Below are 12,105 nucleotides of genomic sequence, written 5' to 3'. Positions count from 1 at the left end.
AGTTAATGATTATTCAATAGGTCACTCATGTATAGCTCTATTTATTTTCTTTAGAAGCCACTTTGAAGATACCAAAGTATAGTACAACAACTACTGATAATCTCCTACCTCTTCTGTCTGTAACTCACTACTATTCATCTATTTGTTTTCCTGAGAAACTGTCTTGTAGATAGGAATATGTAAAACAATAACCATTGATAATTTCCTACCACTTTGTCTGTAATTTGGTAAGCCCCCCCCCATTATTATGTTATCCTTCTTTTATTCTTTAAAATTTAAAAAAAAAAAAGCTCAAATGAGATACTACAAGTATCTGACACTTACATGGGCTCAGTGAATTTCATATGTAATTACTTGAATAATGAGAATAAAACCGACTCAATTTTATTGGTGGATTATAAAATATCCAGTGTCCACTGATTTTTGGACGAGATAAACTCTGATGGCTCGTGAACATACAGGTACGTATGTTTAACATGACACATCTCAGTTCTTTTAACTTTCCCTTCCCTTCCCCTCCCACCTCCAGGTAGCTAATACATTTTAAAATTAGGCCCTCTGAACAGTTCTCTCTCCTGTCTCCCCTCAGAATAAATCCTAAACTATACGCTTCACATTACATGTGCTCATGAGCCTTTATGTTTTTTCACAGTTGCAATTAGTGGGCATGCTGAGTTTGTCCCCTTTTGGGGCCTGGCTTATCTAGAAAGAGGAGCTGGACTACACCACTGGCGGAGTGTGTCCTCACTATCTTTTATCTCATCACTGACAGCATGATGACAGAAACAAAACCCCCCTTAGCTGTGACTTCCATTCTTCTTCAATGAACTGCTACTAGATTAACATGTCGGAAAGATTTATTTAGGGTAAGTTCCATGCCTTTTCTGACCCACCCCCATGTAGCACAGTGCCTTGTACCCTAACCCTCAAATCTTTCGTACCAGCCAGGCAGCTATTCGAGAGACTGAAGGAAGAGGATTCCAAGTTCGAGGCTAGCCTAGGCAACTTAGCAAGACCTTGTCTCAAAATGAAACAACAAAAACTGCTGGGGATGTAGCTCAGAACTTTCTGGGTACAAGTCAGGCATGGGGGCGGGTGCCTGTAATCCCAGCATTCGGGAGGCTGAGATAGGAGACTCACTGCAAGTTTGAGACCAGCCTGGGCTCCAAAGCGAATTCAGCCTGAACTGCAAAGCGAGACCCTGTCTCAAAACAAAAAGAAAAGAAAAGAACTTTCTGGGTACAATCTCAAGAACCACCATCAAAAAAAAAAAAAACTTCAGTACTGATTTGGTGAATTAAATACAGTGCTTAATATGTTAAATATTATAAATCAACAATAACAAAGCTTTCTGAATACCTACAACACTTTTGTGGCTCAATGTGTATAAATTGAATTATAAAGCAAATACTAAATTAATATTATTCCAGACAGGTTAATTAATTTACAAGTACTGTATATTAAATCAAAAGCTACTATGTAACTTCTTCTGGTCACCTTCTATAATAACACCAAATCAAAACATAAAATGAAGCAACTTTAAAATTGAAAATATATGCCAGGCATGGTGGCACACACCTGTAATCCCAGCACTCGGGAGGCTGAGGCAGGAGGATTGTTGTGAGTTCAAGACCAGCCTGGGCTACAAAGTGAGCTCAAGGCCAACCTGAACTACACAGCAAGATCCTGTCTCAAAAAGACAAAAAAATAAAAAAATAAAATAAAATAGAAAATATAACCTAATTCAAGACTGATGCTTTTAAACCAGGCATGGTGGTACATGCCTATAATCCCAGCACTGAGGAGGCTGAAGCAGGAAGAATGCCGCAAGTTCAAGGTCATCCTGGCTACATAGTGAGTTCAAGGCTAGCCTGGACTACATAACGAGATCCTGTCTCCAAAAGAGAGGGAAAAAAAAAAAAAAAAAAAAACTGAAGCTTTTATGAGACTTTTAAGAGAAGCTATGAAGACTCACTAAAAAAAAAAAAAGCAAATCCAAGAAAAGGATGACACAGCCTATTGTTAGGATTGTTTTCCAACAACTTCAAGTACTAAGTATTACTCTAGTTTATTATTAGTATTGTAAGAATCACCCTTTAAAAAAAAAGAATCAAAGTAAGTGCGAAATTTTGTTTTGTGTGTAGTACTAGGGATTGAACTCAGGGTCTCCACACTGAACTACATCCCCACTCCACACCCTGCCCTTTTTTGTTGTTGAGGGACAGGACCTCACTAAGTAGCAAACTTGCCCAGTCTGGGGTGAAAAGTGTTTGTTTGTTTGGTTGGTTGGTTTATGTACTGAAAGGCAACATTAAAAGGCACCAGGATCAACTTTTATCATTTTAAAATTCGAACATCACCGGGCATGGTGGCGCACAGCTGTAATCCCAGCCCTCGAGAGGCTGAGGCAGGAGGATTGTTGCAAGTTCACAGGCCAGCCTGAGCTACAAAGTGAGTTCAAGGCCAGCCTGGACTGGATAGTGAGACCCTGTTCTCAAAAGACCAAAAAATAAAATAAAATAAAATTCAAACATCATCACTGCTACTGTCCTTTCATTTACTGAGAAACCCAAGTCCCTAGAGCATCCCCATCTCTGCAGATGGGGTGAAAGGCAGGTAGACGTGCACTGTATTCCCAGAGTGTGTGCAACACAACATGTGCACACAGGTGGCTGTGGTCAGGGTAAGCTGCCAAGGCGCGCGTGCAGAGGATTTCCTTACTCCCATTACTCAGGTGGTTCCCACTTGCCAATACTTGAAAAGGTTAAGTTTAAATATCATTTTAAAAATTTTGTCCACAGTTATCCCTTGAAAAGTAGCAGATACATATAAGCCAAATGTTAGGATTAAGAGTTAACTCAGATAAGACAGAGTATCTGAGGACTTCCTGAAGCTGTAACTCAAGAAGGAGAACTAATACCTCCTATTTAATGCTTCAAGTTCATTTTGAAATTTAGTACAAGATATACCCAAGTCCCAGGCGAAGTTAAGACAGGCCTCCGGCTCAATCTTGAGAACCTCGTGCTGTTATATTCATCAAAGTAAAACGTTCTTTGTTCCAAATATACTTCTGAGGGCACTAGTGAGCCCCACACTGGAGACGGAACAAAAGCACAGCCTCCCTGATGCCTCAATTAAAACCTAACACACACAGGCTGAAGCGGTGCGTACACTCTCACAACTCAATACCACTGTGCTCTGGGAAAGTCAAGGACAAACAAGGAAACGAGTTTACCAAACAAGACAGTGAAACCCCAGCAACTATGAACTATAGTATGCTCAGCATTTCTCGGCCTCTGCGCTGCTGATATTCTGGGCCAGCTAATTCTTAGTTGTGGGGAGGGAGCCGTCCCATGCATTGCAGGACGGTTAACATCTATCCCCAGTGAATGCCAATGGTAGCCCCTGCCCAAGTGACAGCCAAACATCCCAGACAATGCACAACATTGGGGAAGAAAGGGTGGCAAAATTCTGCCCCCTTTGAGCCACTTCAGTCACCGATAGCCACATTAACAGTAAAACAAACAAAATAATGTAATTTTTCTGTGGGGGGAGATATAAACTAAGGAGGATAACGTCTTTATTCTGAAAGGTTCGCGTTGTCATCCGATACACACGTGAGTGAGTAACAAGCCAGACTTTCTCAATATGCATACCAGGCATGGATCATGCAAATGGCTGCATTTTACATCTTACAACCATGCTCATAAACCACAGGGCCCTTAAGGTGCCCAGCCATTCTACTGTATTTCCTTAGGCAATTTAGTTTCCTAGCCCTACAGACCAGAAAAGTAAATGCCAACCAAAACTACTTTGTCAAGGTCACTGATGGTCTCTGCGTTGCAAAACCCCAGGTGGATTTTTGATGGATTTGTTGGATTCCCCACCCTCATCTCAAAGTGGTCTGAGAATCTCTGGCATTCACCGTCCTGGAAACATTTTTAGTTGGGCTGCAGGACGCTGGGCTTTCCTCCTACCTCTCTGGCCAGACCCCCACAGTCTGCTTTGTTTTTCCCTCATCTCCTTGACGTGTGAATGTGGGCTGCCTCAAGTACGAATCAATCCTTAGGTTCTGCTTCTTATTTATATTCACTCCCACAACAAAGTCAATCTCATAGCTTTAAATACTATTTCTACACGGATTAGTCCCAAATTTACATCACTACCCAACGCCAAACTTCCACACCCAGCTAATGTCTCCAGTGGGATGCTCACTGGACATCTCAAACCTAGCAAGTCCTACACGGATCTCCAGATTAACTCCCCGACGCCTGCTCACTAGTAAGTCTGTCTCCATCCTTCCAGGTGCTCAGGTCATAAACTCTGACGTCACCCTTCTTTCTCACTCCTGACACCCAATCCACCAGCAAGTCCATCAGCTGTCATGACCATACTGCCAGCATCCAACAAGTCCCCCACCCTCACAGCCACAGACTGCCAGAAACCACGTTCCCCACCAGGAAAGTTCAAAGCTCTCTGCGCCCATCCTTGCTGCCTAGCCCCCGGCTACTTTCAATAGCACAGCCAAAAAGAACCAGTGTTACCTAAGTTGGACCACACTACTGCTATACTCAGTGCTTTCTCATCGGGTAAAAGCCAAAGTACTCGCAAGGACCCTAATCTCCATCATCTCCTACTCACCCTTCTCCTCTGTTTTGACCACACGAGCTCCTGGGAGCTGTACCACTCCCTGCCTGACTGGTCCGGACCGCTGTTCGCTCACATGACACTGCCTGCTCCCTCATTTCCTTCCGCTGTTTACTCACAGGTTATTTTCTTGGTGAGGGCTTCTCTACCAAAACTCAGGCTCCTGGTTCCCTACCCACTCCCCATCTCTGCTTTCACGTTTCCTACACAAACATCACTAACATGTACTATATTTTACGTACCTGCGTATCATTTGTTCCCCTTACCAGACACAGGAGTCACTGTATCTTTGTTCACTATAAAATCTATAGTGCTAGAACAGTCCCTGGCACACAGCAGCACTGATATACATCTGTAGGATAAATGAAACAACAGAGCAAGTAATGTGAGAAGGCCAGGTGTAAACAACCACACAAAAATGTTACACATGGTGAAAAAAGTGAGGAAAATCGAACAGTTTATGTCTACCTAAAGGGTAACATAACTTCAGCTCTAGAAAGTTGCTGCTATTCCTTGCGACATACAGAAGAATACAGAAACCTAGATTTTTACTGGAAAACTTTCAGTTTTTAAATTTTAAAATGTTTTTAAATACCAAAGAAACGAAACAAAACACATCAAGTATAAAAAAAGATCACAATCCAGAGCAAAATAATTTTAAGAAATAATCTGAGAATAAATCCAAAAGTGCATACGTATATTCTTGATCAATTTCCATTTCACAGACCTCAATTTTTCCCTCACAGAAACTACGGGAAGCCTTGTGCCAACGATCATTTGAAAAAAAAGCATTAATTGTTTCAGATCATGGCTCTATCATTCAGAGTAACGGCCATGATGCAATCAGTAACTTACTGCATGGATGTACAAAACTTCCAAAGGCCTGCTTTGGTCCTAAAGAATAGTTTAAAAAGTATGAAGAATGTAGATAATCAGCACAAGCTATGCTATTACATAAAGCTAGGAATCTGTAGCCATCCTTAATTTGCAACTGGAATGGAAAAACAGGAATCTCAATTTCTGGCAACCTTTCAGATTACAACTTGCATCTGTCACGTTGACTTTCTTTTTTTTTTTTTTTGTCTTTTTGAGACAGGGTCTCAGTGTGCAGTTCAGGACGGCCTTGAGCTCACTTTGTAGCCTAGGCTGGTCTTGAACTCACAACAATCCTCCTGCCTCAGCCTCCTACGTGCTGGGATTACAGGTGTGTGCCACCACACCCGGCTCAGATTGACTTTCATTTTATCAATTTATACTCACTAATCAGGTCCAGGAATGTAGCTCAGTGGCAGGCCTGGCAAGCATGAGGTCCTGAGTTTGATTCCCGGTACCAAAAAAATAAAAAATTTTTAAAATACATAAAATGTACTTAATAATCAGTTAGTAAGGATAGGGTACTACGGTGTCTTTCTTTCTCATACCAAATTGTGTGGAGATTTTGCACACCAACAACCCGTTCTCCAGCACCCACTGGCTCTCTAACAATTGAATTCCACTGATGCTGTCTTCTAGGAGTTACAATCGGGTTCCACACATTAAAGGGGTCTGCTCCACAGCACCGCCCCCACTTCAGATGCTAGCTACAAAAGGGATGTCCAGGCTGCCCACACGTCTGTCCATGAGACCAATTTCAGGGGTCTGTATAACCACTCTCAGTGTAATAATATGCTAGCATGGCACAAAGAACCCAGAACAACACTCAACTGCCACACATTTTCACTGAGGAAATTCCAAAAATTTTAATTTTGTGCCAAAAAACAGGGAACAACCCTCCCTCTTCCCTTTATGTCTCTCAGACAGGTAGACAGACAGACAGACAGACAGACACCTGCATACATTTGTGTATTCCCTTTAAGACTATAGGAACTGTTCCAGGTGATGGGGATGCAAAGATGTATAAAACGTATTTCCAGTGCTTGAGAGATTTAAAATTCAGTTGGGTGCTCACTTCAGCAGCATATACATACTAAATGTGGCATCATACAGAGATCAGCATGGCCCCTGCACAAAGATGACAGGCAAATTTGTGAAACATTCCACATTAAAAAAAAAAAATAACTTCTCACTTTACTGAGCTACTTGAGAGGGATACAGAACCTGGGTCCATCTTTTCCAACCTCTTCTGCCACCATCACCCTTTCGTCTCAAGATCTGCTCTCTTGCCTAAGGACTGATCCTTTGAGTTGCTCACCTCAAAAATTCATTCTCAGTTGATAGACATACAGGCTCATGTGTCCATCTGCAGATGAATGGGTAAAGAAAATGTGGTATGGGCCGGGGATATAGCTCAGTGGTACAAGCGCCTGCCTGGCAAGCTCAAGGTCCCAAGTTCAATTCCCAGTACCAAAAAAAAAAAAGGAAAGAAAATGTGGTATGTATACACAATGGAGTACTACTCTGCCATAAAGAAGGAGAAACTTGAGACATTTGTAGGAGAATGGATGCATCTGAGATCATAATGTTAACTAATAAATCAAATACACAGCTCAAATATCCATGAATTTCACTTATAGGAGAAACCCAGAATGAAAGCAAAATAGAAGGTAATTGTCTTAGTTACTTTTCTCTCATTGCTGAGACAAAATACCTGACACTGAGAATTAAGAGGAGAAAGGTTTATTTTAGCTTAGTTTGTGGAGGTTTCAGTCCATACTTGGCTGGCTCAAGGCAGAGTGGCACATGGCAGAGGGCAACAGTTCATGGTGGTAGAAGATAGCAAAAGCAGCAAGAGCAAAAGGGGAGGAACAGTGCCAAGCAGCCTCTTTCTCTCCCTTACATAGGCAAAATATACGCCCCAGGGCAGGTGTAGCTCTCACACCCATGAATCAATCAATCAATCATAAACTCTAGAAGCCCGGCCCATGACTGCATGAAGCTTTGGGAGGACACCCAGACACAAACCATAACAGTAACAGGCAACAGGAAACAGGCAATGGGGATATAGAGCTTTTGCCAAGAGATGAAGAGAGGAGGGAGAAGAGGGGAAGGGGACATAAAAAAAAATTAAGATGTGTTATGTACCTGTACCAAGAATGCAATCGCTATGTGGAGCAAACATGTACTAATAACAATTTTAAGAAAAGTAAATTCAGTTAGGCAGACAGAATGAACTAGAAATGTGCAATAGGCACTAAGATGTCTGAAGGAGCAGTACATGGGCTGAGGCCATTAGGATGACTTCAAGGTGGTGGGATGTAAGCTGAGTGTCAAACAAAGCAGACTTTGACAAAGACCAGGTAAGGGGCATTCTGAGCCAAAGGAGAGCAAAAGTAAGTGTGATTGTCAGGGCATCCCTGTGGAAAAAAGGTCTAAGATGATCTCCAGAACCTCTTTTGAAACAGAATTCAGTGGGCTGAATGGTACCTTCGAAGATGTGTACATCTTTATGCCAAGAATCTGTGAATGGCAAAATGTAACGGGTATCTTGAAAGGAGCTTCTCTTGGATGATCTGGTTCTGCCCTTAACGCAATCACACTTGTCTTTATGAGAGAAAGAGAGAAGTTTTGAGACTGAGAGAACCAACGTGGTGTGAAATCTTGCCGATTGTGGCAAAGAAAATTGTAAAAGCTTAGCAAAATGGAATTCAGAGATGATTTCTACCCTTTCTTTTAGAAAAGTCTTTTAGGAGTGACTTGACTGCACAGAAAAGTAACTAACTTATTCCAATTTCTTTTCCTCTTGCCCACTGTTCTCTAAAGGCTGACAGATAAAACCCGTAACCTCACCTAAGATTTCAGAGTGGCTACTGACTACTTCCAGCACAGACTCTGATGGTTTGGTTCAGTTCGGTGTAGTTTTTTGAGACAGGGCACCACTATGTAGTTCACCCTGCCCAGAAATTCACTACGTAGCCCGGGCTGGCCTCAAACTCCTGGTGCTCCTCCTTTCTCAGCCTCCAGAGCGCAGGGCTTACACTCTGGTGTGTGCCACCACGCCCGCTTCATTCTTACCACTTTCTGAAGCAACTATGGAGCCCTCCATTTTGTCTTTATAAATGGGATCAAAACTATAGCGAATGTTGCTCCTGAGTGCCATCCAACAGAAAGGGCAAGCTCGTGAAAACATCAGTGTGTCCTCATCCACCTTATTTACCAGACCCGGCACCATGCAACTCTGGCTCTTCCCCCAAGTCAAAATGACCATGAAAGGTAAACACTTTGAATCCATTCAGGACATCAAGGCAGTGATGACAGCACAACTAAAGACATGAAAGTTTTCTGTGATCACACCTTGAGTCTGCTACCACATAAAGCCCGTAGAAAGTATTATTAGGGCTGCAGCAATTTTTTTCTTAGATAAGGAATGCATGGTAGTTATTGCCATGGACCCTACCATTCTCTTTTCTAGCTCATTTCTATTTCCTATCTGGCACCTCTATGTCATTAAATTTCCAATCATTGAATGAAATGATTTCTAAGACTTTACATGGGTATGAGAATTCTTTGTTCCCTTCTACTTAGTTTTCTTTTCTTTTCTTTTTTGAGACAGGGTCTCACTATGATGTAATTCAGGCTGTCCTTGAACTATGTAGCCCCGGCTAGATTCAAATTCTAGGTGATCCTTCTGCCTTGGCCTCTCAAGTGCTGGTATGACAGGCATGAGCCCTCATGCTCAGTTGCTACTTAGTTTTCACATAGTCATTTCCCCAATTATAAAATCCAGAATGAGGACTCACAAAATTATACAACTTTAAAATTGTAAAGAGCCTTAGAGACTATCTAGTAAAACCAACCTTCTTCTATGGTTGAAAAGACTGAGGCCAAATTGCTCAAGATAGTTGCTCTGTGTTTTGCAGTATTAAGTCAGTACAAAGCAATTCAAATTAGCTAAGTGTGGTGGTCCCTGTCTATATTCCCAGCACTCAGGGAGGCTGAGGCAGGAGGATCACAAGTTGAAACCCAGTCTGCGCAACGTAGCAAGATCTTGTCTCAAAAAAAGTTACAATTAAATTCATACCCAACTTCCCTGTCTTAAAGTCTATGAACTAAACCAAAATAATGCTAACAAATACAGAAATCAAAAAATTTACAAAGACAGTATCAATCTCCAAATATCAAATACTGTACTTCAGAAGATGGGGTACAAAAAAAAAAAGGCAGGCCTCTTGGTAGGTCAAACTCAAATCACTGAATTCCCTAACCTTTAAGGAATTCTTGGGCCGGGATATAGCTCAGTGGCATAAGCACCTGCCCGGCAAGTGCAAGGTCCTGAGGTCGATTCCTGGTACCAAAAAAAAAAACAAATAAATAAAAGGAATGCTTTTGTCCTGAGACCACAGAATGCTCTACAGAGAAAAAGTCTTCAAAACTTCCTATAACCGAGTAGCGCTGGACTTTAATTTCCTCGTCTGAAAAAAAGGGTACAGAGTAGCTATTGTGTACACAGGATAAGAAAAGATAATACATATTAAGAGTTCAACACAACGGCAAGCTGGATGTGAAGCGCGATCATCCACAACACAGTCCCTGCTCACATCAGCAAGTAATCAAGGCGGTAACTAGAAAAGTTGGTCTCTCCCATACAGAGAAGGAAGAATCCAACCCCGTTTAGAAAAAGCTGGGGCGAAAACATTCGCAATAACCCTTGGGCAATGAGAAACCCTGATCCCGCAGGCTATGCAATATGGTAGCGCAAATTCGGCGCATCACAGCAGAGACCGGAGCTCGCCTTGTTGCCCGAGAGCCTGAAACACAACCCAACACATACACGCTCAGAAACTGACAGGCTAGTGGGCACGGCTCGGACCCTTTTAAAACTGCAAAGGGACACTTACCCCAAGGCCAGCATACCCCGGCTTCTCAGGCTCTGTATCCATAAGGTACCTGCAACATTAGTTCAAGCGATCAACTCAGAGTCTCGTTTCCACTCCCTTCTACTGCCCTTCAAGCTCTAAGAAATCCTTACCCCACTTTCTCAGCACGGCCGCCACCATCTTCCTTCCCGCCCCCTACGGAAGCCTCCGCGTTCAATTACCGCCGGATGACACGCATGCGCAATACTCCAGCTTTCGTCCCAATCCACAACCGAGGCGTTGTCCTGGAGACCGCAAAAGCCGAGAATGAATGATTTAAGTAAGGAAACCAGGGTGTTTTCCGAGAATTCCAGGAAAATTGTGAGCCGCACTTCACAAATGGTCTGAAAGGAGTAGGAGAACAAAGTTCCCCGAAATAGTGGGTCTCAGTTTTCTTGTCAGTCATGATTACATATACCCAACAGGCATTTCAGTAAATCTCATGTATTCCTCCTAGCAATCCAACATGGCAAGAAGTACCTTCAGGTCACAAACATTTAGGATAGATTAAAGTCCTGGGAAAACTAGTGATCAGTAAGTTAGTACCCTAGGTGCCTCCAAATATACGTTGACCTCTGCATATTAAGAAAAGGTATTTCAGATTTCACTTTGCTACATATATTGCAAACAAGCAACACGGGGCGGAGCGGAATCTGAGCGCGTTGGCATGTGTGAACTGGAAGACTTCCATTCTTTTTTTTCCATACCACCTACCACGTAGTTCCCTCCGCAGAGTTGGCGCTCAGTCAAGCAAATCAAAAGAGCCACTCCGTTTGATGTCTCTGTAGTCTTTGAGTATCAAGAACCCAGAATCCAAATTCCCACTCAGTTGCAGAAACCCTTCCTTTCCTATCTGTTTCGTCCTTTTATCTTTGGTTAACTGGCTTTTTTAGAGACCTTTAAAACACCTCCAAAACTAACGAAGTCCTCTGGCACACAGCGTTCAAAAAATAGGGGATAGTGGTTGCATAGGTCCAAAGAACAAACCGGCCAGTGTGGGGAGGTGGCTCCACCAGTCTAACTCCTTAATTATATGTCTGGCTGCGGGAAGTAAGAAAGCCTGACCTCAGGGCTGGATTTAAGCAGCACCAGCTCCCCGGCCCCGGCAGGCACGGATCGGACCTCCCGGCCCCGGCCCGGGTCCCGGGAAGGTTGGGCGGCTGATCTCAGGGTGCACCGCCCCCCACACGCGAAAGGAGCCCGCGGTGCGGGATGGGCCTCGGCGCGCGCCGTAGCGACGGGCCGAGGCGGAGGCGGGGCCCGGGGCCCGCCCCGCCCCCTTCCTGGCTTCGTCGCCAGGCCGGGAAAGGTCTGCCCTTGCGGCTTCTTCCCTCAGCCTCCGCGAACCATGGGGCCGGAGCCGCTGACGCTGCCGCCCTCCCCCAACTGGTACTGTACTCGCTGCAGCGATGCGGTGCCCGGCGGCCTCTTCGGCTTCGCGGCGCGGACCTCTGTCTTTCTTGTCCGCGTGGGCCCGGGCGCGGGCGCGATCCCTGGGACGCCCCCGTTTCGAGGTAACTCCCCACGTCTGGGCCCGAACCTGTGGTTCCCGCGAGGCGCCGACGGATCGCTGCAGCCACCTCTGCCCTACACATAGTTCTAGGCAGAGAAGGGTCTGCCGCGGGCCACAGAGCCGAACCGCGCCGCGTCCCCCGACGGCCCGCGG

At 44.0% G+C, this 12,105-nt stretch overlaps 2 protein-coding genes across 7 annotated transcripts in view; one reads left to right on the top strand and one right to left on the bottom strand.

The window, feature by feature from the left end:
- Positions 1-12,105, bottom strand: part of Mrpl22 (mitochondrial ribosomal protein L22) — a 33,966-nt gene extending 21,861 nt beyond the window's left edge. The window contains exons 1-3 of one of the 4 annotated variants that reach the window (XM_005376208.2): positions 11,980-12,105; positions 10,553-10,684; positions 10,422-10,470 (exon numbers count right to left, since the gene is read on the bottom strand). In XM_005376208.2, coding sequence (XP_005376265.1) covers positions 10,422-10,470; positions 10,553-10,580 — 77 coding nt within the window. In that variant the 5' untranslated portion in view covers positions 10,581-10,684; positions 11,980-12,105. Of the gene's footprint in view, positions 1-10,421; positions 10,471-10,552; positions 10,685-11,504; positions 11,644-11,837; positions 11,913-11,979 lie in introns of those variants that run through there. The other 3 variants (XM_005376209.2, XM_005376207.2, XM_005376210.2) reach the window with 3 other exon arrangements.
- The window catches only part of Gemin5 (gem (nuclear organelle) associated protein 5), a 42,598-nt gene continuing 42,173 nt past the window's right edge, over positions 11,681-12,105 (top strand). For all 3 annotated transcript variants that reach the window (XM_005376212.2, XM_013508713.1, XM_005376211.2), the window contains exon 1: positions 11,681-11,953. In XM_005376212.2, the coding sequence (XP_005376269.1) occupies positions 11,788-11,953 (166 nt within the window). In that variant the 5' untranslated portion in view covers positions 11,681-11,787. The remainder of the gene's footprint in view (positions 11,954-12,105) is intronic.

Source organism: Chinchilla lanigera, unplaced genomic scaffold, assembly GCF_000276665.1.
Source record: "Chinchilla lanigera isolate Chin_1 unplaced genomic scaffold, ChiLan1.0 scaffold00007, whole genome shotgun sequence".
NCBI classification, from domain to species: Eukaryota; Metazoa; Chordata; class Mammalia; order Rodentia; family Chinchillidae; genus Chinchilla; species Chinchilla lanigera.
Note: the sequence above shows the minus strand (reverse complement) of the source record. Positions and strands in the feature narration are given on the sequence as shown.